Source organism: Serinus canaria, chromosome 7 (genome assembly GCF_022539315.1).
Source record: "Serinus canaria isolate serCan28SL12 chromosome 7, serCan2020, whole genome shotgun sequence".
NCBI lineage: Eukaryota > Metazoa > Chordata > Aves > Passeriformes > Fringillidae > Serinus > Serinus canaria.
The window spans coordinates 23,529,291-23,555,475 of record NC_066321.1 but is presented as its reverse complement, the minus strand read 5'-3'; the positions used below and the strand labels follow the sequence as shown (position 1 = coordinate 23,555,475).

Below are 26,185 nucleotides of genomic sequence, written 5' to 3'. Positions count from 1 at the left end.
GTGGATAATGCATGTGACATTCATAGCAATTTTTCAGTCCTTTCTTGACTCTGAAAATTTGTTCCAGTCTTTGATAATTGTTTTGTTTCTTTCACTAAGTGCCCTTAAATAACTAAAGAGGGATCCTTGTTTGTCCCCCTTTCTCCTTTGATTTAGCAGGTTCCCAGTGTTTCAGCACCCCAAGCATAATGGCATTGTAGGTGGTGGGGCAGTATTAATGTCTCAATCCACCCCAGTCATAAGGCATACTGTGATATATTGCCTGATTATCCAAAAAAGAAAGAAAACAGCATGTGTTATGCATAATGCAGAATGAACAGCATTCTTTCACAAAGTCCCTTGACATTTTTTCTGTCTAAGGATTCCTGTAACTTGAAGGTGAGGCTTATGTCTTCAGTTCTCACCTTGCTTTTGCTCATCCTAGTCTGTTCCTGCATTTTTTGACTAGTTTTCAGCTGACTAGATATCTTTGTCATGGGCAAATCCAGGTAAAGCTAGTTTCTATTTCTTGGCTAACTACTTTTTCAAGAAATTCATGGGTCACTCCTTGTCTCTTTATTACAGCATCGTTCATGTAATTTTTTTTCACTCAGTCTTGCATCTATGTGACATAGAGCAGATTGCCCTATGTTTTTTACAGTATCCTGTCTGTAGGACTTGTGGCTGGGGGAGGGTTGAGAAAGGATGCCAGCATAGAACATGACAATTTACTTAAGTGGAGGTGGTAGGCTCAAACCCAGTTCTGATATTGGGCCTGAAAGATTGCCATGTGCTGTCCATGAGTATTGTTACCACTTCCCTTCAAGTATGACAACATCTATGTGTCTTTTTGGGTGGTAGCAGGTACCTGTATGAACCTGAGGCTTGTACTTGGGGACTGTCTCATGAGGACTGGGAGAGATTTCTGTCCAGGAGTGACCTATGACACCAGCTGAGGTCTTGTGATGTGGAAGTTGAGACAGTCTTTTTTCCCTGGGAAGCAATTTGGTAACGGGATCAGTCCAAGATCAACCTTGTGTGCAATGATAGCAGATGAAGCATTTGTAGCTCCAGTAGAGCTTTGCCTACCATTTCCCCATCAGGTTTCAATTTTCTATCTTCTGATTGTGGTGGATATGGGCACAGGCAGCAGTTAACAACTGCAGGAATCTCTCTTTCGCTGTTAAGCAGATTTTTAGTGTCCTTCAGGAGTGTGTGACAGGACAGTGCTGTACTGTTTGATCCTTATTCAGATGTTGTAGGTAAGAATTAGGGTTTTTTTCTTCCTGCCATCACAATATGAATAAACTGAAGGTGTGGTTTTGTTTCTGTGTGTGTCTTGCGTATTAGGGGTGAGGTATCTTGTGAATAAGGGTGAACTTATTTCTGATTACTCTGAAAAGTTCAGACAATGAATGTTCTTAAGAAAATCTCCCATGGAAAGGAGAAGTGATAATTATCTCAGTTTTAAAAACCACAGGGTTTAACAATGCAGAGCCCTCATTTCTCTTGTAGTGTTAGCTGGGTTTTTTGTTTTGTTTTGTTGGGGTTTTTTCGTTTTGCTTTTTTTTCTTTAATGGTTTTGACTGTTTTTGAAGGGTGCACTTTCAAAGCAATGTGGAGGAGGAACAGTTGGGATGCAAAATAATTAGTATCTTATTATGAGGTCAGATAAGGTAAGGCATTTTCTAAACACAAGTTGCTATGGCTGCATATTATTGAGTAGAAGGAGAGCATTGAGTCTTTATCCAGTTACATTAAAGCATGTCAGGAATATATACATAAAAATCAGCAACAAATGTCTGCCTAAATATGTGACTAATTTGGATCTAAAGAAGTCTTGATAGTCTTTATAACAAAGCATTCTAATAGCCCTAAAAAAACTGCAAATTACCTCTTTAAAGCACAGTCCTTTGAAAAAACCTGCATGTATTTTATTTACTAAAGTCAAACATATGAACGCCTTATGAAAGATCAGTGAGAATGACTAAAGTAGAATTTTACTGTTTTATTTGATACTTTGACATCTTTAAGAATGAGGATGTGCTCATGAAGATATATGGTACATAATGAAAGGTTTAATGTGATAAATTCCCCATAGACATGTAAGCACCACTTGTCCTCCTAGGCCATTTAAAAAGCATATAAATAAAGACCCACTGGACTCCTACATGGTCTGTATATGATCCTTCTACATCAAGGAGACAGAATTTTCTAAGTCAATAATTATTGTTGACAAAATTAATTAAATTTCCTATTTACAATCAGAATAAAGTTTCTTACATGATTCATGTTTTATTAGTTTCCTATGGATTTAATAGAAAGCTGGACAAGCCAACATCTCTGATCATAATACCAAGGCAGAGATAAATTATTAATCCCAAACTCGTTCTGATTCATTAAATAGGTATTACAATACTTTTGGAATGAAAGGTAGTTTGTCATGATAATCTTATATTGGTGTAATGTTGATAGTATTTCAGATGTAATACCTCTTGCTCTTCTGAGTGTTTCCACAGCCTTCTTCCTAGGCTTAGTGTTATGCACACTCTTCACTCATATCAGGGCAGTAAAAATGTATCCTGTTGTGTGGTGGTAAGCCCAGAGAACAACTTGTTTTTTGAATACTCTACTGCTGGAAAAAATAAGGAATGACTTATAATTGGTGAGAGAACTGCTTGTAATATTAGTTTATGCGCTAGGAAATAGGATTTACAAAATAGTGTGACTCTGAAATAATGGCTGCAGAGTACATTTTCTGAGGTACATTGCTTTCACAGAATCCCTTCAGGATACAATATTCAAGTTGTTAATAATTTATTTAAAAGCTTTTTAAAACATAATAAAACCCATGATGTTGTTTTGAAAGTTACAAATTAACAAATACCGCTTGAACAAATGTACCATACATAGAATAAATGAATTTTAATCAGTCATTATTTTGCTTTTAATTGTTCTTAGGGAGTTGCGTAGCTTGGTCATTGAGATGGTCTTGTCTACAGACATGTCGGGTCATTTCCAGCAAATCAAAACAATGAGACACACTCTGCAGCAGGCACAGGGGTAGGTTGTTTTCCTTTCTCTTCATTATCTCTAGCCTTTCAATGAGCTCATATTCAAGAAAAGAATTGAAATAGTTGCTTTTGTTTTGAGATAATTGGAGCATGTCCTTGAATTGACAGGGTAGACAAAGCCAAAGCCATGTCTTTGATTCTACATGCAGCAGACATAAGCCATCCAGCAAAATCCTGGGAGCTGCACTACCGGTGGACCATGGCCCTGATGGAAGAATTTTTTCGACAGGTGCCATTTTTAAAATCCTTTAATAAATCTAGTTCAAGAGGCAATGGTTACACGATTGAACATTTTCTCAAGTCTGCCAGCAAGGTTGCTGTTGGTCGTGATTGACAGGCATAGTCAGTAGTATTTATTCTTTATTCTTCATACTTACCACTGACATTGAGTCAACTTTTATGTGTGTGAATAAGACAAAATGGTTATAGTTCTCTATCTGTTTCAGCTGATATCAGTATTCTGAGTGTTGCAGAGTTTTTTTTTCTCTTTCAATTATAATATAACTTGTCAAGCTGTTTTCATTCTGTAGACAGAGATTTATATATGCTTTGAATTATAAAGAACCACCAGAAGGGTAGGATGAGAGAAAATAGGAAGAATTCATGTTCAGCAGAGAAGGCAAAAAGTTGTCTCCATTCCACATTTCAAAAAGCCCTTCTATTATTTTTCCTTGCTAGTATTTGCCATGCATATGCCATAGAGATCTGAAGGTGTTGCTATCAGAGCAGCCTGATCCAAAGCCAGAGATTAGACAGTACCATCCTGTTAATGCTGTGACCCTAAATCAAAATTGAAGACACACCATTGTAAAAGCCTTTTTATTTCTGTAAGGTACTGAATTCCAAGAGAAAAAACATGAGATATTGGTGTCACTGCTGTCATTTTTTGGCTCATCTCAGCAGGTAAAGGAAAAAGCCCTTTCTCCAGAGGGAAAATACTCTCACTGTAATCAATATTCGTGACCGTGCACATTGTCAGCATAACAGTTACTGAAGTAAAATTGATAATCAAAGTCCAGTTTAGGTATGACAATTTCTAGAGTTATGCACAGATTTTACATCAGAGAACACTCTATGCCTTGCTCAGCTTGATTGTCTTAATTTTTCTCTATGTTGACATTTTCAAATCAGAAGGGTCACACTGGAAAAAGGGACCAGAGAATAAAAAAGAGTGTTAAACCATGCAGTTGTTAGACCCATCTGCCATATAAGGTTCCTACTCAGGTCCTGGAGATTCTTCATATGAATTCTCACAGGGGGGCATCAGGCACTCTAGACTTTGCACTGGGGAGGCAGACTGGAGAGCTGGTGCCTTAATATAAATAATGAATGGATAGAGTTTTATGGAAATAATGAGCAGTCATGAGTTTGTGTCTGCCTCTGTCAAGGGAAATTTTGAGGATTTTGAACTTGAGAGCAAAAAGGAGGAGCAGATTGCCCGAGATAAAGGTTGCAAAATGACCAACTGCAATAACATTTAAAACACAGATAGGCAGACCAGGCAGGGCCCTTGGGACAGTGAGGCAATGTGTCCAGCCAAGTGGAGGTAGCATTAGCAGCTAACACTGGTCACTGAATGCACAGGACCAGCTAATGCTTTAGTTATTCCTTTATCCATCCATTAGAAGAAGTAATTGGATCCCAAAGAAGCTGCTCAAGAACTCAAGAAGGCATTTAACCATAGCAAGTAAAAAGGAATGTGTGTATGCAACTCAGCAGTGTAAAATACCAAAGTCTTCCAGGATGCAGGGGAGTGTATCAGAAACAGAATTCTTTCCATGCACTGCTAAGGAAAATGTGTGTGGAGTAGTTCCAGCACTTTTAAGGTGTGATGAAGTGTCAGCACATATAAAAATGCAGTGAGCAGTGCAGACACAGTAGGTCTCCTACTTCCTGCATGCACTGGCTTGTTGTGCACCCTCTGCATCCTCTGGTCTGTTGATCTGAGCCTGTGTGATAGAAATCTCTGGGACTTCCAAATCCATGACAACCAAGATGAAGTAGCCCAAATGTATATGAAACCTCTTTAATTCCTCCTCTTCTTTTCTTTAAAGATTCAACTACTTCTGTGCCTTATGGGAAAAGCAGTAGATTCTGAAAGAAGCTGAAGCAAATCCAATGCTTTCACAGGCAGCTTTCAGAGTAGTAAAGCACCAGCAGAAAGTGAACATTCACCTTGACAAAAACTTCAACTAATGTTTAAAATATGAGCCAGTGTTAACTTCAGGAAAAAAAAGCCCAATAACACTTTAAGCTAAATAGCAACAGCTACAGAAAGTATATTGCAATCCCAGGGAAAATCTGAGTTACTTGTTAAAAATAGAGATACAGCCACCCATGTCAAATCCTTAAAAGTAAAGAAATACATAGTTCCAGTAGCTCAAAGAAGTACCACAGTGCCTATAGCACTCTACTCTCAGTCTGATTAGATCCAGAGACATTCAAAGAGAGTTAAAAAGTGAGTCCATGGCTTGGACAAAGTATTTTTTTTTATTGTTTGATTTGTATCTTGTTTTTAGAACTCATAAAGTTCTAACTGATTTAAATATTAGTTCTGTGTCCATTATTACAATTTACAGTAGTCTTAGATTTAAATGACACTTAAGTATTAATTAATATTATGTTGATTGCAAAGTAATTCATAACTGGGGTAAAGAGCTACTTGAAAACAACAAAAAAAATCCAATGGGGTAGTTAGAAATACCCCGGTTTATATGAAATTACAATCTGGCCCCTGGATTGACATGGAGATGCCACTCCCACTGCTCCTAGTAGCAAGTGCTCATGTGCTCTTCCATGCTCTGAGTTCAAACTATTAACACTTCAGTATAAAATTTAATGGCCTTAGTGATAAAGCTCTCCACTTTCACATGAAATGCAATCTGTGAGTTGCATCTGTTTCTGTGGCTGGACTGGTTTTCCTGCTTTTATGGTTCTGAACCTTTCCCAAATATACTTCAGTGATACATGATAAAAAGACTAAGGAAGGTTAACACTGCCCCCTTCATCCATCAGTTTATGTTTTCACAGTTTTCCTTGGGAGAATGGTATGTTCATGCAGTGCTCCCCACTGAATGATCATCCAACAGCACTCTCCATGACAAATATATAGGTTTATTTGACCTGCAAGGCTAGGTTTTCCTACATCTATAATGTCAGTGCTTCTGGCAGCTAGGTTTGTCCAGCAACACCAATCATAACCTCCTTTGAAACATGTCTCTTCAGGGTTATTTGGTTGGGTTTTTGGTTTTTTTTTTTTTGGGCCACAGGACTTTTCTTTTGAGGTTTTGCAAATCAGTCGGTCTACCATGCTAAAAATGGAGATACAGCCTCCTGCCTGTTAAGACTGTTGCAACAAAAAAGACTCTTCTAATCTGCTAAGTGCTGAAAGAATTTCAGAGCTAGGTTGTACAAATCATCCTTGTAATGAAACTAATTTGTGTTTTTTGTGGCTTCAGCAGCAGAGAGACATGCTAGTGAGAACAAGTTCAAGTTGGTTCGTACACTTGACATGAGTAAATCCACTGAAGGATTTTTACATGCTGGATGAACCAGTGGAGTAGAAGGAGACACTCAGCATTTGGCATAGTATTACAAACATGTCTAAGTATCTCTAGTCCCATTACATCTGGATCAGCAGAACTAAATTGTGAATACAAGGACTTGATATATTTTAAATGTCAGTGGCAGATGTCTTGCTGAGGAGAACTTGCAGAAAGCTTCTTTGCATAAAAGTTGCCAGAAATAAGTCAGAATATAGACACTTAATCAAAATTTGAAGATTTGTCTCTGACTTGTTTTTTTTTAGGAATATAAATTAATGAAGAGATCTTGAATAAATACTAAGAATATTCAGATTCCTTTGTCTTTCTGTCCCTCCATCAAATATATGCTTATAATATTAAACATTGTTGTTTACAGGGAGACAAGGAGGCTGCTTTAGGTCTTCAGTTTTCCCCACTTTGTGACCGCAAGTCCACTTTGGTAGCTCAGTCTCAAATAGGTAATGACAAACTGTGTTTTCTTTTTTTTTGTCTGTGTAGGAGCATGTAAATTTATAAGGACAGTTCATTTACCCATTTTGAATTTTAAATGTTCAAAATTCCATCACATGGAAGGTATTTCTTTGCACCTATCTGTTCACCAAACTCCTGTGCTTTCACAGCAGAATGGTGCTGGTCTCAAAAGAACATGATGTAATTTCACCATATGTGAGGGAGGGGTAGGAGAGGGATTAACCAAGATACTGGACATAAGCCCAGCTTCTACTGTACACATTTTAGAGTCTGGCAAATCATGTCCTCAAACTGCTTATTTCTTGCTTAAGCACTCACAGCTCTCTCTCTATTATAATCTGAAAGTACCTGTTTGTAAATGCATCTCAACCTTAAGCTAATTAATAAATCAGCCCTCTGGACTGCAAGTAAGCCTGTCAGTGTCTCAGGGTCAAATGACAGAGGGTCAAGCCTCCCTGGGTCAGTCACTTTTTGTATCCTTTATTCCATTTCACTGGGAGCTTGAAGCCAATATGCTCAGGCATCATATCTACTGCAGGAGTGAAGCTGGATTCTAGACTGACTCCCTGTTGCTCATCTTCACACTGTGTTGCATGGTTAGAGCAGGAAGACATCTGGAAATCCATTGCTAGCTCATGTTTTAACATGTTTTTTTTCTGTTAAGTGCTCAGTAGAGAATAATGCTTCATTCTCTCACTGTGTCATTCCATACCATGATGAGCACTTTAGAATGTAAAAGACATTGTTCAGAGCTGACATCTCAGAACTGTGGGATGAATGCTGTCTCCTAAGGATATTACTTGTTCTCTTCACTGATTTGACAGAACCCTCCTACACACTGTGAAATAACACTTTACCTCCACAGAATAATAAACAGCAATTTGAAATATTAACTCCTTGGCAAAAAGCTCCAAATGGTAAAAGAGACAACATGGCTTGTAGCACTGGCTCAACAAGTAGCTTCTCTTCAATTAAATAATTAATACTCATTTCAAATGGTAGGTGTGTTCAGCAGTGCATAAAATTTACAAGAAAAAAGAATGAAAAGCTATAATTATTAATATCTACTTATACCTATACAGCTTCAGGCGTTTTTTGGTTCAATTGTGCTTTTTTCTTCAAGATTTTACTAGCAGTGTCTAGTACATTGAATTGGGACTGCAGTTAGAAAATCAGCCCAATAGCAAGTATCCATTTTTAGATTTGAGACTCGTGGAAATATAAACCTAATTTTCTCTCTTTTTCCTCTTTAGGCTTCATTGATTTCATAGTAGAACCAACATTTTCTCTTCTTACTGATTCAATGGAGAAAATTGTTATGCCTCTTATAGAGGAAGCGACAAAATCCGAAAGTCCTGCATTTGGGACCCCCAGGTATGAGTACACTGCTTTGTTATTGAACTAACCCAAGCTCACAGAGTAATCATCATAATGTGATTCTCAGAGTGATCTCGGTTGTTTGAAGCTGGGGAGGGAACAAACAGCTGTGCAGTATTGCCACCCTGTGGGTTTGCCTTGTATTTGCAAGGTGCTGTTTTGCCCTATTGGCTGAACATTGTACATATAAAAAAGGCAAAATCCCAGTAGTGATCAGAATAAACACGTACAAACCATGAAATTTATTTCTACATTTTAGATATAATCTTTCCAATAGGTATTGAAATTCCTGTACCTATAAGGCAAAGTAGCTACAACAGTGTAATTTGAGTGTAATTTGAGTGGCTTCTTGCTGAAAGCGTTGTTGAATAATCAGATACTGCCTTTACAAATACTGCCTCTGTTATCATATTTATGTTTCATTTTAAAACTGTAATTTGAGCTTTCACTGAGGTTACTAAGTGATAATTCTGCAAGGCAATTTTTTATTTGATGGGCATTAGTTAGATTTCAGTAACAAAAGAGTGAACCTAGCACTTCCTATATTTTGCTTGCTAGAAGCCAGTAGTAGTTACTAGAAGTAGGTATTTATGATGGTGTTCTTAGTGTTTTGGGGACCAGTGCTAAACTGAGGTATTAGTGATAACAAATTTGTTTACATGCTCCTTCACAAATGAGTGATTAGCAGCTGGAAATGGTTAGCAGCTTCAGGCTTCATGTTTGGTTGATGTTCATGACTGAGTGGCAAATGAAAAAAGGCTTATGATCCAGCAAAACTTCCTCATGTGAGATGGAGGATAAAGGGATTTTTTCTTTGTATGGAATCAAGTGCCACACTTCTGAGGAGAGTGGAGAGCCTGCAGCATGATACAGAAAAGTCTGAGCCAGAGAATTGCACACAGGCTACTGTCTGGACACCATGAGATGGTGCCTGGAAAGCGCTAGAATTGTGACCTTTTCTTTCCATTCTATCCCATTCAACATGTCTGGAGCACATGGAAATTACAGTTAACTCTTCTTGTGAAGTTTTTGTTGGTATGTTCACTGCAACTCTTTTCTGATTAATGGAAACCCATTTGTATGTCTATTAACATTAACCAGTGAGAGAAACCATGCAGCAAAGTTGAGTGAACCAAACCTATTAAGACATGAGCACCTGCACAAGGTTGGAAATAGGTCTTATTTTTTAATTCTAAGAAAAAAAGGGCATTCATTCTTTTTTCCCCACCTTTTCCACCATGTACATATATGGACAATTTCACTTCTACTTACCTGTAGATGTAGCTGCAGTCTCTATTTAGTGAATTTTAAAGCCACATCTTTCTTTGTCTATACTTGAAACTTTGTAACTTGAAGAGAATTTTCAGCTCAAGCAAAACTTACCTGTCAAATATATCATGTCTTCCTTTTTTTTTTTTTTTAAATGGGTCAAAAAATGATGATGAGATGTCTTTCCTGTGAGAACCAAAGATACCATTCATCATGCAAAAACACAGCTAAGAAGCTGCTCCAAAATGTCTGTGTAAACATTCTTTTAAGAATTGGATTACAAACAATGTATTTTCAGTTGTCACTTTTTTTTCAAGAATTTCCTGAAAAAATGGTCAGCAAGACATCTTGTATCTCAGGCACACTCTGATAAAAAACTATTTTTTCAAGTTAGTTCCTAAGCAGCTTGACTGACATGAACTGTTTTGTATTATTAAAATTGCCTGACTGTGTTTGTAATTTGTTGGGTTTTTTTTCTCTTGTCCAGCCAAAACAGTTTGGGAGCAGTAAGCAATGCTGAAGCACAAAGACGACCTGGGTTTAAAAGCACAGGTGACGGAGGGACTCACACAGAAAATTCTCTAGCAACTGTAGACCTAAGGGCCTTCAAGGACAACTTGATGAAGATCATTCAAGCAAACAAAGAAAGATGGAAAGAATTAGCAGCAGAAGGTATGACATGTTAAGGTAGAATGTTTTTATAGGTTACTCCCTGAGACCTCACCTACGTTCATTTTTTAATTTCTATCAACCTGTAAAAAGGCATAGTTGTGTTGTACTCATAAATTTTATGTCTTAATGTTTGTTTTAGGTGCTCCTGTTTTGCTCTCCCAGGGGGTTTAAAGAGGTGTAGGTTGTTGGGGGGTGGGAATAAATCATATAGCCTGTGCAATGAGGCTCTGTGCTCCACAGCTTATCTTCAGAGGTCTGGTTTAGAAATGTGCACTTCTAATTGTAACTGCTCCTGACATCTGCTTTAAATGCCAAAATCAACAATTCAAAGTGGTGTGTGCTGCCACATTTCTTCAGAAATTTGAAAGTTGTACTTTGCTATTAGAAATGCTATTTGTTCCCCACTGTATATAACAAAATTCTGTATTGCAGGCTTTTTGGGATTATGCTGTAGGCAATTATTTAAATGACCCAGTGGATCTAAAGATTTGGGCAATCACTGCATGCATTAGGCCCAAGCAAGCCAGAAGTGACTCTTCATTTGCCAGTAGATAGTTGACAAAGCCAAAGCTGCACTGAGTATCTCAGCTCATAAGCCATACTTGAAAATTGCCTGAAGTTACAGTTACTTGAGTGAAATGTTTTTCAATCACCTGAGTGATAATTGTTAGAAGAGTTTATAGCTTCAGTCTAGGTTAAGTGAATGCCATTTGGGAATATTGTGTCCACAGTCTCTGTTATTTCCTAGGAAGTACCTGGAATTTTTCAGCATAGCATTTCACTGCTGAGACTGGTCTTGCTGTGCATGACCTGACACTGACAGCTGGGAATGATATCCTGGAACCCAGTGCCAGCTTTATTTTCATCCCATCATCCAAATCAATGCCTTTTTTCCCAAAGAGGTGACAGACAAGACAGAAAAAGAGTGCTGAACAGTGATAAAATCCAATTTAGTGCTAAATTGCAAATGAAAATTCTCATTAGGAGGATATTAAGAGCAAGCTTCCACACATCTTTTGTGACAAAGGGTTGAAAGAGTCAGGTGGAAGGGCCATCTGAGCAGAGGATTCCACTAATATTGTCTCTTCTTCCTGAGGACCTTTATATAACCAAATGCTTCCTTTGGTGTTGCCCAACTAATAAAGGCTGGTCAAAGGAAAAAACTTCTTATTTGCAGTGGTCAGTAATAGTAAAAGACCATCAGAGTGCCCAAGGCCTCTTAGCCACAGTGCAGAAATCAAGCAGCCCTCAGCTGGTGACATGAAAGGCCCTTCAGTGTGGAGTGATGGAGAACTTGTCTGGAAGTTTGCCATTTCCAGTTACACAGCACTAACCAGTTGGATTCTGGTGCATCACTTTTTGGGATGCAGTTCTGGAGGGGTACAGTGCTGTCCAAGGGCACTGCTTCCACTTCATCCCCAGGGCTTTGTTGTGCTCTATCAATTAATGATATATTTAGCCCAGTTTGACTGGACTGTTGACAGGCATTGAAAACACAAAGCTACTTGCAGCAAGAGATTTAAAAATTTGGGTAAGGTTGCAGTCTATATCAATGTGAGGCCCAGTAAAATCCAGGAAACTTTGGGCATGCTTTGCACTCAGACAACCAGAGATGTTAATGTCCAAGGCTTGATGGATTTTGTTGAGGTTGTGATTGTCCTAACCCCCTTTTCTTCCATCAGCTTGAGTAATGAAGCATGTCTAAGTACTTCCTGAACAGAATTATGGAATTGCAGTAAAACATACATTAGGGAAGCTGATGGGCAAGTGAAAATAGCTGGTGTTGGGGTCAGTGCCTGATGAACAATATTGTCTGTATGATTGTGGCTGAATCTGTTTTTTGGGCTACTCTGTGAGGAAAAGGTTTATAGAAATCTGCTGCCACAAAGAGGCTGCTTGCAGCAGCATCTGCAGTTGACTGGAGCATGGCATGGAGACCTTCAGGGTGCCAGTTAAGCCTGTAGAGGAAAACTTGTGAATAATGCAAATGCTTTTGAGTCCACACTTATATTTTGTTAGTAAACAGATAGGGAGGTGTTTTTATTAATTAACAGCTGTGTGGTGGGTTATATGGGTTTTGTGGAAGTTCTATTTTCCATTCCTTTGGAATGGAATGTCTGCATCCACAGTCCCTACGTCAGCCCTGAGGACTGCTGTGGGAGAGTTTTTTGTTGAGTAACAATTGCTTTATATATCTGCTCTGAAGCTGTGCCCTGCAAAGGCTGAAAATCCCTAATCAGGCTGTGCAAAATGAACATCTAGTAACAACGAAAAATATTGCAATACATCCCCCTTCCCTTTAAATTATTTTCGGATTAACCAAGTTTGACTAAGCTTGTAAGTCAATAACCTGAGCCCTTGAACTTCAGATGATTAGTCTCATCTTGCCTAGATCTCATGCTACCTTCTCTGACTCCATGCTTGATGAAGAATCTTTAGGCAGCTTTGGGCATGGGTATGAAGTTGTGTTTTATTCATATGTTAGGAGGAGCATGCACTGAAAGAAGAGATGTCAGAGCAAAATCACTGCCAGGTGAAAGTAGTGCTGTCATTGTTCCTAGCTAGATAATTTATGACAAGTCACAAATTGCTGGATGCCCTGAGGAGGACACATGAATGAGGATCATGATGTGGTAGTAAACAGGCTGGCTCTCAGTGCAGATCTTCAAACACACTTCCTGAGCTGACTATGACAAACAGAGCTTGTGCTGTTAAAGGAGCCATCTGCATTCTTGTCAAACAGCAGATATTGTTCCCAGTTTAGTTCACAGGCTCAGGAGAAGTTCCCTCCATAAAGTGTAGTGGCACAGATGCCCAAGGAGTACAGAAAGGAAGCTAGCAACATTCCATAGAATTTCCTGAGGATGACCTGAACTCATGCCAGCTTTTCCAGGATAAGGTTACACGTGTAGCACCGGTGGGAGGAGTTCAGCTGGAGCAAGGGCCCCTCGGCAAGAGCCAGAGGAGATGGTCTGACTCCTGTGCCAGGCAGTCCAGAGGAAAAGACTAATTCTCAGTGGCAGTGTTGTGGACAGGGAAGCTGTCCTGAAGATGCTGGCACTGCCTCTCCCTGAAAAGACAGTTGCTGTTGAGGCTTGATTCAGAGCAAGCAGCTTGTGCCAGGAGTAGTGTGCTTTTTGGAAAGGCCTCTGTTAGTAAGGGAAGCTCTTTCTACCTAGGCAGCTGTTTGAAAACCTCCTTTACTCAAGGCTCAGTGAATGGGATGGCTCCACTTTGCTAAAAAGGCCATGTCTTGTGTAATTGATGAAGGGGAGCTCAGTGCTCTGTAGCCTAAGGGTCTGCAACCTTTCACCACTGGAGAATCAGAGGAATGTTTCTCAGGCCTTTCAGGGAGTGCTGTTAGCAGGGAATTTCCATAATGATCAAACATCTGGGATTCTAATTTGAAAGCCTTGATGTTTAATTAATATTCCAAGCCCCAATCACCAGATAATCTGTTCAACTCAAGGCAGTGATGGGGATACTGTTCCATCCCGAGCTTCTTTCGACACACATTGTTGATGGCTGCTGCTGTTTGCAATTATTGTATTGTAGCAAATGGACAACAAATGTGCTCAGATGTATCTGAGAGGTTCTTTCATTACAGAATGTGTTCTAGGTGTATTTTAAGCCTGAAAGTTATTGACCTACTGAGAAAGCTGTAAGAAGCACAAAACTGATCAGGAGAGATTTAACTACTATGTAAGATCCTACACAGTGCCCTTCTTAGAACGTGATTGTAAAACAATTATTTAATATTTCAAACAAACAGTGTTTATTCCTTTATTCATGCTTAGTTTGTTCTATAAAAATGTTCCAAAGATTTACTAATAAAGTTGGTCTGTGCTTGGCAAACTCAGATACTCTTAACAGAATGTAAGGGTATGGACTAATAATCATGCTTGCTAATTTACGTGCTTTAATCTCTTCAGTAGTTATCATTGTAAATAAAGTTACAGGGATAAAAAAACATCATTAATTTCTGTTTATGATGAAAAGAGGCACAGGCAGCTCGGGACACTCACCTGAGGTCGTGTGACAGCACAAGGGTCTGCAGAACAGCACACCAGAACTGCCAATCAAACAGGCCCATCTTGAGGATAACACAGCAGCAGTTGTATTACAAACTTACTGTTTTCCTCTTCTGCTTATGTAACTCTTCTAGAGAATTCAGTGTTACAGGACCCGAGTTTGCATTTTCTGTGTGGAAAGCCTTCAGTGACAAATGTCCTCCCCACTTCTGGCAGTGCACTGGGCTGCATGGCTTGAAGGTGTATGCCTGGCATGACCGACCTCATCAAGGTGGGATGAAAAATATCTGAGGCTAAACGAGTCTCTCACACTGGCCTCTGCCTAATTTTGATGCTAATAATGTGACAAAATAACAGCTATTGCATCTTCGGAGTAGAGATCAGCTTTTTTTTTTCCCCCCATGGACAGCAATTTTTTACTAACAAATGTTTCTTCTGAAAGCCCTGTGCATGGTACCTGCAGGCTCCCCTCGGGCACTCTCAGTTCTGCATCCTTCCAGTCACAATAACCACAGGGCTCAGTTCCATTTTGTCTGAAAGATTTTCTCTGCAGACTCACTAACAAGAAGAGAGTAGCAGCTGCTGAAATGTGAAAATCTGAGGGTGATGATCTGATAGCATGTTAATGTGACTGAGCAGCCGCTAGGAAGGGCGGGCCGTGGGAGGATGTGTGTGACAGCCACAGAAACTGACTGACAGTTTGGCACATGAAATCTACCCTAATGGACGGTTTTATTCTGTTGGAAACTAATCAATTCAGGAGGCTAAAGGAGTCCCATCTAGTATCAGTGACAGTGATTTTAATTGCAGTGCTAAAAGGCTTAGGTCATAAACAGTTTCTGAACTAATTCAGAAACGTGTTAAGTGGGAGAAGAAGAATTTTTCAGCATGGTCTGAGTAAGTGCAAGGAGTGGGTTGAGCTAAGAGTAGGAAGAAATGGTTGGTGTTGGCAATACCTGGTAAATCACAGCCAAAGGAATGGTAACTGACCTAATAATGGAACCTGTTTTATATCTCTCTGGAGTGCACATCAGAGAGCTGGCCTGTCTCTGCACATGGCAGCCTGCATCACTTAAAGCACCTTTTCCCTCTAGCAGGGTCACAGCTGCATGTCCTTTCCACTTCCTGTCCCCAAAATTCCAGCATTCAATCTCCTGTGCTTACAGCTAAACAGCAAAAGAGAAATAGAAGGTGGAGGTAGCCACTCTAGGAAACCATAAACTCACAAATACTTTTTGACCAAGTCCTTTAGTGAAAAATTAGCTAATTTAATTTAATTAGCTAATTTAGTCTTTGCTACTTTTTCTATATGACATAATGCTATAACATTCAGTGCCACTGGATTACATGGTTTGCAGTGGTTTTATATACTCCTGTAACTGTGATGAAATTTGTGTGATGAGTAGAAAGGGGAAGGAATCAGTACCTAAATAACTCTGTGCATTACTGCAATATTTTCTTGGGTTAGAAAATGGCAGGTTGGTTGGGGATAATCATGGTTCTTTGGGAACTTTTGGACACCTCTGTAAACTTACTTGGTAGTTCCAGAGACATCAGGATCAGTCTTCTCCTTCTCTGCAGAATTTTGATGCTCTGTCCTGGTCTCTTAATTTTCTCTTTAAAATGGCTGATATGAGAACATGTCTCCTAGAAAGGTACATTTCCTTCCCATGTTGTCCTGGTTTTGGTGTTTTGTCACTGCTTTCTGGAATTTTATTTTACTGTAAAAAAAAGGAGGCAAACCTAGAAATGGAAGTTTGTCATAATATACACAGAGATTCCATAACATCCAGCAGCATTCTTCATTGCAGAGTCCTCAAATAATTTAATTCTTAGTGAAGATTAACAGCTTTCCTCTCTAATTCAGTAGTTTCCTAATTGCTAAAACTCTCATGTCATCGTGTCTTTCCACAAGGGTTAAGAATTGCAGCTTATTTTCAACACAGCCAAGAGCAGTGTGATTGAGCAGATGTATCTTTTACTGGGATTTACAGTCACTGCCATTAGCTGGTTTGAGATGTCCTGCTTGCACATGGCTTTTGGGGATCTCCTCTCTATTCCTGTTAACTCAAGACACGCTGGAGTTGCTGCAAACAGGAAGGTAATTTACAAGCCATGTGCTGTGCAGGTCACAGCAGTTGAATCCTCTTTTGTGTACTACAGAAAGGTGAGAAAAGAAAGTTGATGGACATACACAGAAGAGAAAGTCCCAAAATGTAGCAGAGCTTCCTCAGCACTTGGGCCACGTCCTGAAAGTGTAGCTGCACACATTGGCAGTAACAGAGAGGGCTGGTGGAAAGCAGTGCTGGAGCTGACAGTACAGAACCTCCAGGGCAGCTGGGGTGCTTTGGGGACACCCAGACTGCTACAGCTGGGGGCTACAGATTGGGTCTTTTGGCAGTTTTGTTGTTTCATGGACATTACAGTCTTTCACTGGAGTGATAGGGATTCAGTGCTCCCATTCACTCAAGCAAACAATAAAAAAAAAGGACTCAAAGAAATCAATTAAATTTTCTGACTCCTGTTAAGTGAAAAACAAAACAAAAGACCCTAGTGAATTAATAAAAAAAAGAGTACAATCTGATTAAAAGAAGAGAGGAAAGAGGTTGCCTTCACTACTTAACACGTTTCCTGCAAATACAAAATTACTGAATACCAGAATTTTTTAGCTATTCTGAAATTTGGCTATTGCCTTACAAGTTCTGCCAGTTTTCCAAACAAAATATTGTATTACAGTTATTTTGCCAACAGCCTGAACACAATGGAAGAAGGACACCCTTTCTATCATGTTTGTGTCAAATGCCATTACTGCTTCCCATGAAGGAGTGTTCTGCATTTCTGTGCTCTTTCTTGCCTTAAAGCACAGTCCTTCATGAGAAGGATTAATAGAATCCATTTATTTTATAGAGGAATTCACACAAATTTTGCTGAATAACACTTGGATTCTTGTAAAGAAAACAAACCCAACAGCTGAAAAATACATAAACAGGCCTGGCTCCTGCACTTTTGCCAAGTTAAAGCAGAGAGAGCAAAACCAGTAGGAGCAACAATACCACCACATATCTTGAGCTGACTGCACTGCACAATGCTCTCCTGCCTGCCTTTATCTGAATGGCTGTGACAGTCCCTGAGCTCTTCAGTGCCCAACAGACACAGCCCAAAACACAAAAACTGTTCTGAAGGCTGAGGTAGGTGGTTGTTTAACATTTTATATCTTATTAATCTATTTATTAGTGTTGAATATTGAGCCTGTTCAAATGCCAGATTAGCTGGTTCATTTAGCCCACTCCATTTCCATCTCTGGCTGGCCATGCTAATGTGCCCATAGGAAGGGGGAGGTTTTTTTCCTAGAATTCCAGTGCAGGCTCCTGGCATTTTGTGGCTGGCTGGAGGCAGAGACTGCCACAGTCTTTGTCACAGTTCCTCCTGCACAGCACTGGGGGTCAGACATCATGCCAGCTCCATTCTCTTACACTAGGATTAATTTAGCATTGCCCTGCTTGAATTCCACTTATTTGGTTACTGTCCCAGTCTCAGCCTCATTTAGACTGCTGGATAATTCTGTTTCATCAGAGTGATATAGGACAGCAGAAATTATGGAAAATTCCAAATATTACATGCAATATAAAGGTCCCATGTATTACAGAGTACAATTATTAGCTGTTATCGAAAGCAGAAATCTGCATTTTCCCAGCACATTTAACATATTCCACAAGTGGCTGACCCACCCAGCATTTTTCATCTTTCTAGCAGTGGATTAAAGCTGAGTGGAGCAAATCAAGTCAGAACACAAAGTCAGACATCCAGCAGGTGACAGACTTAATACTAAGAAATGTCTTAATGACATTTGTGACATCATCATAGAGAATTTTGTCCTTGAGGCTTCTCAGTCCCTCCCACCAGCCACTCCTGGTGGTGATCCTGTAGTCTTATACCAGTTAAAATGCAAAAGGCTTCACTTTTGTCTGGTATATTCCCAAGTGTATCTTGGTGCAGAGATACTTCATTTCAAAGCTCCATCCATCAGTTAGCCCCGAGTCAGAGTTTGGCTCTGGTTTAGATATCCTTAAACTAACAAATCTGGGATCATCTCAAGGACAGTCATAGAAATTGGCGACCATCATGACATAAACGAGGAACAAACCATCAGAGTTGTCAAAATTAAACTTTTAACCTTCATTTGCCAGTTTAAGATTGCTAGGGAGTGAATAAGAACAATGCTAAGTTTGGAAATTCAGCTTTATGAACAAAATATAAGAGTGGATTTTGCATGTATGAACATTCTGAGCTTTCTTACATGAGAATAAAATGGTCAGCCATCCAGTTACACCAAGACACACCTGAATTCTGGCTAGAATAGGCCTAAACCAACATTTAGTGAGAAAAATACTCTCTTCTCACAAGGTTTTTGGTTAAAAAACTCACCAGCATGAGCTACATTAATATTACAGTTTTATGTGTGTTCATAGTTCAGCTTTGCTTTTTTTAACTCACTGATGCATCTGAACAGCATGTGAAATATTTTATCTTTGAATTTTCTTGGGGTTTTTTATGAAGCTAAGGAAAAATGCTGTAGTTGTGCCATTTGGAGGCGAATGTGGCACATAAATCACTTTGTTAGGAAAAAAGCTTTATGTAGGTAGGTTATATCATGAGTGACAGGTGCTTTAAATAATGTCTCTAGATTGAATATAACTTGCATCAAGTTCCATATACATATTTTTCAATGGCTTTAACCCAACCTCTTCTTTGTAAGAGCTACATTGAAGTTTGTAGAAAAAGACTGCCTGTCTAAGTTTCAGAAGATTTGGAATCTAAACCAAGAAGGACACTAAAGTTTTGGGGAAAAATGGTTTAACAATGTAGAAATTGCTCAAATTTTAAAGTACTTGATTTCTAAAAAAAGTGTACTAGAAAGCATAAATGACAAAAAAAAGGAAATTAATCATTCCATGCTTCTGCACATCGGGTTTGAAGATGTTTCCTTCCATCCCATTTCACAGACCAAATTGTACCTCAGGGGGAACTTTTCTCTGAGTTTAGAAAGGTGAGGTGGTGCAAAATGCTGACAGCAATAAAAATGTGCTTCCAGTCTGGGTGATCTTTCAGTTGTCATGTGCAATCCCTTGTGGCCTGCATTTGGACTGGTCACTCAAAATCAGAGTTTCTGGGAGCTGCCAGTTGAGCTCCATCAGTATCTCAATGCTTGGTTTCCTTCCTCAGTAATTTCTAACATCCAAATTAGAAATGTTGTGCAATATCATGCAGCTGTTTTCTGCCCATGTTGTTCAAACTGCAATGCTAACTTTTTAAATTGACAGTGTTTGGTATCTTCTATACTAGAGTACAGATTCTAAAATCTAAATTTATGAAATGCAGATTACAATAGCAAGAAAATAGGCCCTCCATGAAGATGGTACATTTATTTTTTGTTGGACTCTTCACCTGCCATCACAAGTTTTCCATTCTCTGTTTCTTTTTCATCTAGTTGTTCCTGGTGCCATCTCTCTGTGCTGTTCTGTTCTTTCTCCTTTTACTCTGGCCCATTTCATTTGTACTGTTCTCTGGGTCTCTGCAATAAAGTAAGGAGTGGAGCCTCCCACAAACATTATTTGTTCCTGTTGCTGCTGTCCCCTGAAGAACAGTTTCCCCATGTCTGTCCCTTCCCATTCCAGATGTGCCTTTAGCCAGAATGGCAGCAGGACTGGACAGCACGTGCATAACCCCCAACAGCTTGTTCCAGCTTGTTCCCAACTGGATGGTTTGGACTTTTCCAGGTTGATAGGCCAATTTCCTTCAGGGCTTCCCCTCAGCTTTGCTGCCTGCCCATCCCCAAGAGGGCATTCCCCTCCATGCCCTCTCTCCCTTGCAGAGCTGATAAGCTCTGCTCTTCCTAGTCCTGTGTCAGTGAACACCACTGCAGAGGGACATGCCTGCAGGAAGGGCTCCTCTGTTGGCTGATGATGCTCCTTGCTCTGTATTATGGCCAAAAAGGAGATAGATACTGACATCAAACCAGAAGGAGGACCTCTACATTCAGCTGCAGTCGTGCAATCAGGAGCAGAATCTGACCCATGTTAAACACTGGGCATGGCCTCATGCAGAAACTGATGTTCACAGTGTTCCTGTGTGCAGCTCTATATGTCACTACTCTGAAATCAAAGTATTGTGGCATATCCTTCTTATCTAATTCACCTATTTTGTTCCCTCTTTGTAGAAGAACTTGTGAAAAATGTTGGTGAACAGGAAAAAGACCAAAGCAGAAATTCCACAGATGCACAGTTACAGGAAGAGGCAACAAGGACACAAAATGAGAGTAGTCAGGGGAGTGATGGTTCAGCCTGTCCTCCCAGATCCATCGTCCTACAAGTAGTCTCTTTGGACACTCCTCTGAGTGATGAATCCAGCTCAGAAAAATGCACTAACTCTGATCCGAACCAGAAAGAGCTCAGCGATGCCCAGCAAGAGACCCAGAATACAGACCCACTGAATGGTAATGCTTCATCTCAGAGCACAAGCCACTCTAATGGAGCTGTCCAGGGTGAAGCTGCAGCAGTGTCTGGGATCTCCCTGTCAAACATCAACAGCAATGTAAAATATCGAAATCAGGTGTTGGACAAACCACCAGCACAGGACAGCTTCCTCAGGCCTGTGTCAAAGTGGTAGTATCCTAAAACATCAAATAGAAGCATAGAAACAAACACCAATTTCTTGATATCAGCTATTTGGGATCTACTAGAAAATTCTTTAGAGAATATACTTTAGTTGAACTTGAAGAATGGTTTAAGTATAATTTAAAGATATATATTTGCAATTAAATAGACATTTGTTACTGGGGAATAAGGTAAACTTTCAGAACAGATCTAACATTTTCTTTTTGAATAAGTAATTACACTATTAATATTTGTTCCCCTTAGTTTGGGTACCTAATATGATTGTTATTTGTAAAACACATCCTTTGTACCAACACAGTGTGAATCTAAGAGTTAAGCTTAAGTAGCTGGAATTTGCCAGCAGTAGTAGTCATGGGACTGTGTCATTCACTTAATCAGGAAGATCAGTCTCTTGGCTGTAGCTGCTAGACAAGTGGAGCAGCCAGAACATCACTGAAATGTCAGAATATGTTTTAGAGTGTAAGTATTTTATCACAAGCTGACCATGTCTGGGATCTGGAGATTGTCACACAGCATCAAGGGCAACATGCCCAAGCCATGAGGAATAGAAGTTATCAAAGGAAGAGGAAGACTCTGTACATCTTCACTTTATTTTCTGAGTTTGCTTATAGCTAGAATAAGCTTTGAGGCGTTAGGATAAAAAGAAGAACCAAGGATATAATGACACTTCTTTTCCTCACTTTTACTTAAAATGTGAAACTCATTAATGCTTTAATGACAGTAAGCCTTGCAATATTGTGCCAGAATATGGCATTGTCTGAGCAGCAGCACTGAAGTGCTTATAATGCTCAGCTTAGACATGAGTATATTACTTGGCATATTTCTCAAAAAACCTTTTTATGGAGAACTCCCACCTACTCTAGATTTCCACATTCCATGGCTCCATGCTTTTATTGTTGACAGGTTTTTTTTTCCATCAGAAATAACAGATGGTTAATTTAGGGCCCTAAATCAAAATATTTACACTAAAACTACTTTCACGGCATTTGACGTTGTCTAATAACTGACATTTTATCTTTTGACATGTATTTTTTACGACAGGTTTGTATTAAAGCTCAGCTTAAAATTTAAGTGCCTTAGAGAAGTTCTCCATCTCCTGGATGAGGAATGCTGTGGGAAAAGCTGCATCTTTCATCTTTCAGACTTGGCAGAAGGCATTTGTGGTGTAGCTGTACTTGTGGGTCTTCAGATGGCTGACCAAAAATGATGTTTGAGGGGTCAGATACAGCTCAGCATGCAGTTAATTCAAGTTTTTGTGTGAACTTTGCATTCCACCTTTTAGTCTTTGCATTCCCCCTTTCCAATAAGAACACGGATTTTTTTCTCTTAGAAAATGCTCATCTCATTTGTTTTCTAAGGCAGGAAATTTTTTGGAGAATGCATTGAACTTTGAAACTTCAAACTGAAAGAATTATTAAATGAGCAAGAAGACATTAGGTTTTTAATGCTCTTTTTGCACCTCTGTTGATGTCCAGTGGATCCAGACAGGACTCTTATAACCAAGGTCAGACATTTTCAATGGAATGCTGCTTCAAGCAAGCAGAAGGTAGCAAACACCTGACCTTTCTCTGTTTCACAAATTATTCCAAGAGACACCATACATCTGTCAGGACACTCTCCATGTTTCTTCCAAGAAGAAGGCTTCTCTACTTCTGTACTTTCTGAACTGAGGATGGGGCTTGTAGAAGGCTAAGGGGAGGTCCAGAGTGCTTGCTGACTCCTGGGGTGGAGAAGTGAGCACCTGGGGATGCTAGGGCTGGGAGGGTGAGATAGAAAGGAAAAAGAAAAGCAACATGGTTATTCAGGTTGAAATTTCGTATGTTAGCTGTCATTGTTCTGTCTTTTATAAAGAGCAGAAAATCCAGTAAAGTTTTCTGTGATTCAGTTACAGCAGTTGGGGAACACTGGAAGATGATGTGTGTGCATTCTTGGGAGCTTTCAGTGAATGTTTGGATGTGCTGTGATGGGGGGGTTCCCCATTTTAAAATATTTAAAAGGGGCTGTTTTCTGCTTTTTGTGTCACATCTCATTCTAGGTGTAGTTCTTGTAGACCATCACATTTAGCAACAGGAGTAGCTCTGCCCTGGGACCAGGTTGGTGCAGAGGGAAGACTGGAGGGTTGCTCTTACAACCACTGCAGTTGAGACTGAATGTTGTTTTTCTCCACAATACCTTTTTTCTTTCCATCGTCTCACTTTAATTGAATGGTACAAGAGTAAGTGAAACTATTACAAGGTGATTTTTTTAAGTGATGATTTTCCTTTTCTCCAGAGTGATTTATTAATTAAAACATTAATTTTAAAAACTGCTTATGTTTAATTAAACGACTCCACATTTCAATGATTTATAAATGCTAATTGGCAAACTTAGCTCCTCACTCGTAATGATAGCCACATTAATCCCTAATATCAAAATGCAAGGGAGATCATAAATCTGTGATAAAAAGGATTGCCAGTAGCTTCACTCTATGTGACAGGAGAGGACTGCCCAGTCCCACCGAGCGTGCAGCACATTCCACATCCCCAGCATTCAGCCAGTGAGAGCCTCTGGAGCACAGCCAGGTTGAACAGCAGTGGGCAGATCCACACCACCCACAGGCCAGTGTGGTTTCTGGTGCTGCAGGTGGCATCCTGGGATCCCCTGTGCCAGGCAGGTGCTTGGTGAGCGCTCGGTGCTGCGGTGGCCCCGTGGAGCTGAGCAGGGTGGGAGCCTCTGTGTCCCAGCAGAGAGGGAGCAGATTGCTGTGCTGCCTGCTTCCTTGGGTACACCAGGGTCCTGGGGCTAAGGGAAAGCATCCCTGTTCAGGCATGGATAAGGATGGAGGGAAGGTTAGATTAAATAGGCAAATAATGTCTTTATTAAAAAGATAGGGTTTAGAAGAGAACAGCCATTAGCAACCTCGTTTATTTAATCACATAAAAAACCTTGATGCACAAACAGAAAGCTATATACACCTTAGAAGTTACTGTTTCATTTTTTGAAATTTATACCCCAATATAAGAAAGATATGAAGCTATTGGGGACCTTCCAGGGGAGGCACAGGATGGGAAGGGTCTGGAATAGGAGCCATATGAGGAGCAGCTGAGGGTACTTGGTCTGTTCAGCCTGGAGAAGAAGAGACAGAGGGGAGACCTCATTGCAGCTACAACTTCCTCATGAGGGGAAGAGAAGGGGCAGGCACTGAACTCTTCTGTGGTGGCAATGACAGGACCTGAGGGAGTGGCCTGAAGTTTTGCTGGGGAGGTTTAGGTTGGGTACTAGGAAAAGGTTCTTCACCCAGAGGGTGGTTGTACACCAGAACAGGCTCCCCAGGGCAGTGGTCACAGCACCAAGGCTGACAGAGTTCAAGAAACATTTGGATAAGGCTTTCAGGCACAGGGTGTGATTCTTGGAAGTGGTGCTGAGCGAGACCAGGAGCCAGATGTGATGATCCTTGGGGTCCTTTGCAACTCAGCATATTCTGTAATTCCATGAATTGTTTTGTTTTAAGGCTTCCACAAAATCATGTGTCAAATTTAAATCTGAATATTTAGATAAATAGCTTTTGCTTTCATTCTTCTTCCCACCCTGCCCCTTTTTTTCTTTTTTTAACAGATAATAATGCTAATAAAGTTTTGCTAAATCCCTCCAGAAAGAGCCACAGGCTGAAAGATCTGTAGACCTCCTTGTTCTAATTAATGTTACTCCAATTTTGAGACTTTAAAAGCCTTTGAAGTATTGGTTGTCTCTATTCCACCTACATTAAATTGATTGAAAATCAGGGGTGGTGTAGGGTGCTGTTTGTGGGAATATGGCCCATCTGCTTGTGTCTGCATTACAGAGTGGACAGCACACACTCTGCCACCATTCAAGGTGGTGAAACAAAGGTGAAATCAGTAGCAATTCTTATTTGTTTACAGTGAAGCCATGGCAGATTTGTAGGTATTAATTTTCTTCTTTCTTCATGCTTGTTCTCTTGAGTTTTCTTTCCTCCCTTCCTATTCTCTTTTGAAAACAGTCACCCTCTTCTTCAACTCACAGTCATCTTCTAATTTTCCTTTTAGATCATGCATCAGCTGCTTTCTCTTTCAGCTACTTCTACCTTAGTTTTCTGGCTTTCAAAAGTATCCCCCTCACTGTTTTTATAACTTTTAAGCTTCTCCCAGATCATCTTTTCCACTTTTGAGACTTCTGTGCTTTTTCTTTCCGACATTTGACTGGTGGGATCTCTCTGTCAAGTGGATAAAACTGAGAAGTTACTATATGTAGTTAGTAATTAACACTGTGAGTTTGCCACCTTGTACCCTGCCTACCGTCTCAGTGTATAAATTCCTCAGCTGTACTCTTTCAAAGCAACAGAAGGAACAGTTTAAGTAACAGTTTAATTCTATGGTTGTCTATTTGAGATTCATGTTGTATCACTTAGTTTGAAAGCTGCTTGTGTTACTCTGTGTCATTTCTCCTCTCTGATTGAATTTCGTTCTTAGAACCTGACACTGGCATCTCTCATTATCTGGGAGGAGCTCAGACTCTGATTTGAAAGCCTGCAGTAAAGAGGATTTAAACAGCACTTTGCAGAGGGTGAATTTTGACTTTCAATAAGCTGGAACAAAAAAATGAACCAAACCCACTTTATTCACACTCATGGAAAAGTCTTCATAGTTTTGTTTCATGCTGTGATCTATTGCTTTCATTCTATCTTTTGCCTTGTGGATTAACCATAATGATTATTTAATTCAAGCCGATGCTTATTCTGGTGAGAAAGCAATTAAAGGAAGCAGTGACTGAAACCTCATTTCATCCCTAAAATATCTTGAGGAACTAGGTTCTGTCTGTCTGTGGCTGTGCAGATTCTCTTGACTTGGTTAGCTTCCTCGTTCAGGTTGCCAATCTCATTTGTTTATCTTCCAGGTGAGCCTAAACACTGTAAGAAGTCAGAAGATATTGTAAAAGCCACGGAGCAGACAGAAGCACTGGTACAGAACTAGATGTGCTATTTCTTATAAGCTTCTGACATTTCAGGCAGGACAGGTAATTTGGTAGTTTCTTTCTTTTAATGGGGAGTGTTTTATACCATAAAGGCTTGCTTAGTGCTATTGTTAACCTCTTTGTTC

General features: G+C 39.8%; 1 protein-coding gene across 2 annotated transcripts in view; it reads left to right on the top strand.

Moving 5' to 3' along the window:
• The window catches only part of PDE1A (phosphodiesterase 1A), a 141,928-nt gene that overhangs the window by 113,589 nt on the left and 2,154 nt on the right, over nt 1-26,185 (top strand). For both annotated transcript variants that reach the window (XM_050976930.1, XM_018911593.3), the window contains 7 exons: nt 2,941-3,042; nt 3,162-3,282; nt 6,975-7,056; nt 8,323-8,443; nt 10,203-10,387; nt 20,636-20,911; nt 25,983-26,102. In XM_050976930.1, the coding sequence (XP_050832887.1) occupies nt 2,941-3,042; nt 3,162-3,282; nt 6,975-7,056; nt 8,323-8,443; nt 10,203-10,387; nt 20,636-20,911; nt 25,983-26,059 (964 nt within the window). In that variant the 3' untranslated portion in view covers nt 26,060-26,102. The remainder of the gene's footprint in view (nt 1-2,940; nt 3,043-3,161; nt 3,283-6,974; nt 7,057-8,322; nt 8,444-10,202; nt 10,388-20,635; nt 20,912-25,982; nt 26,103-26,185) is intronic.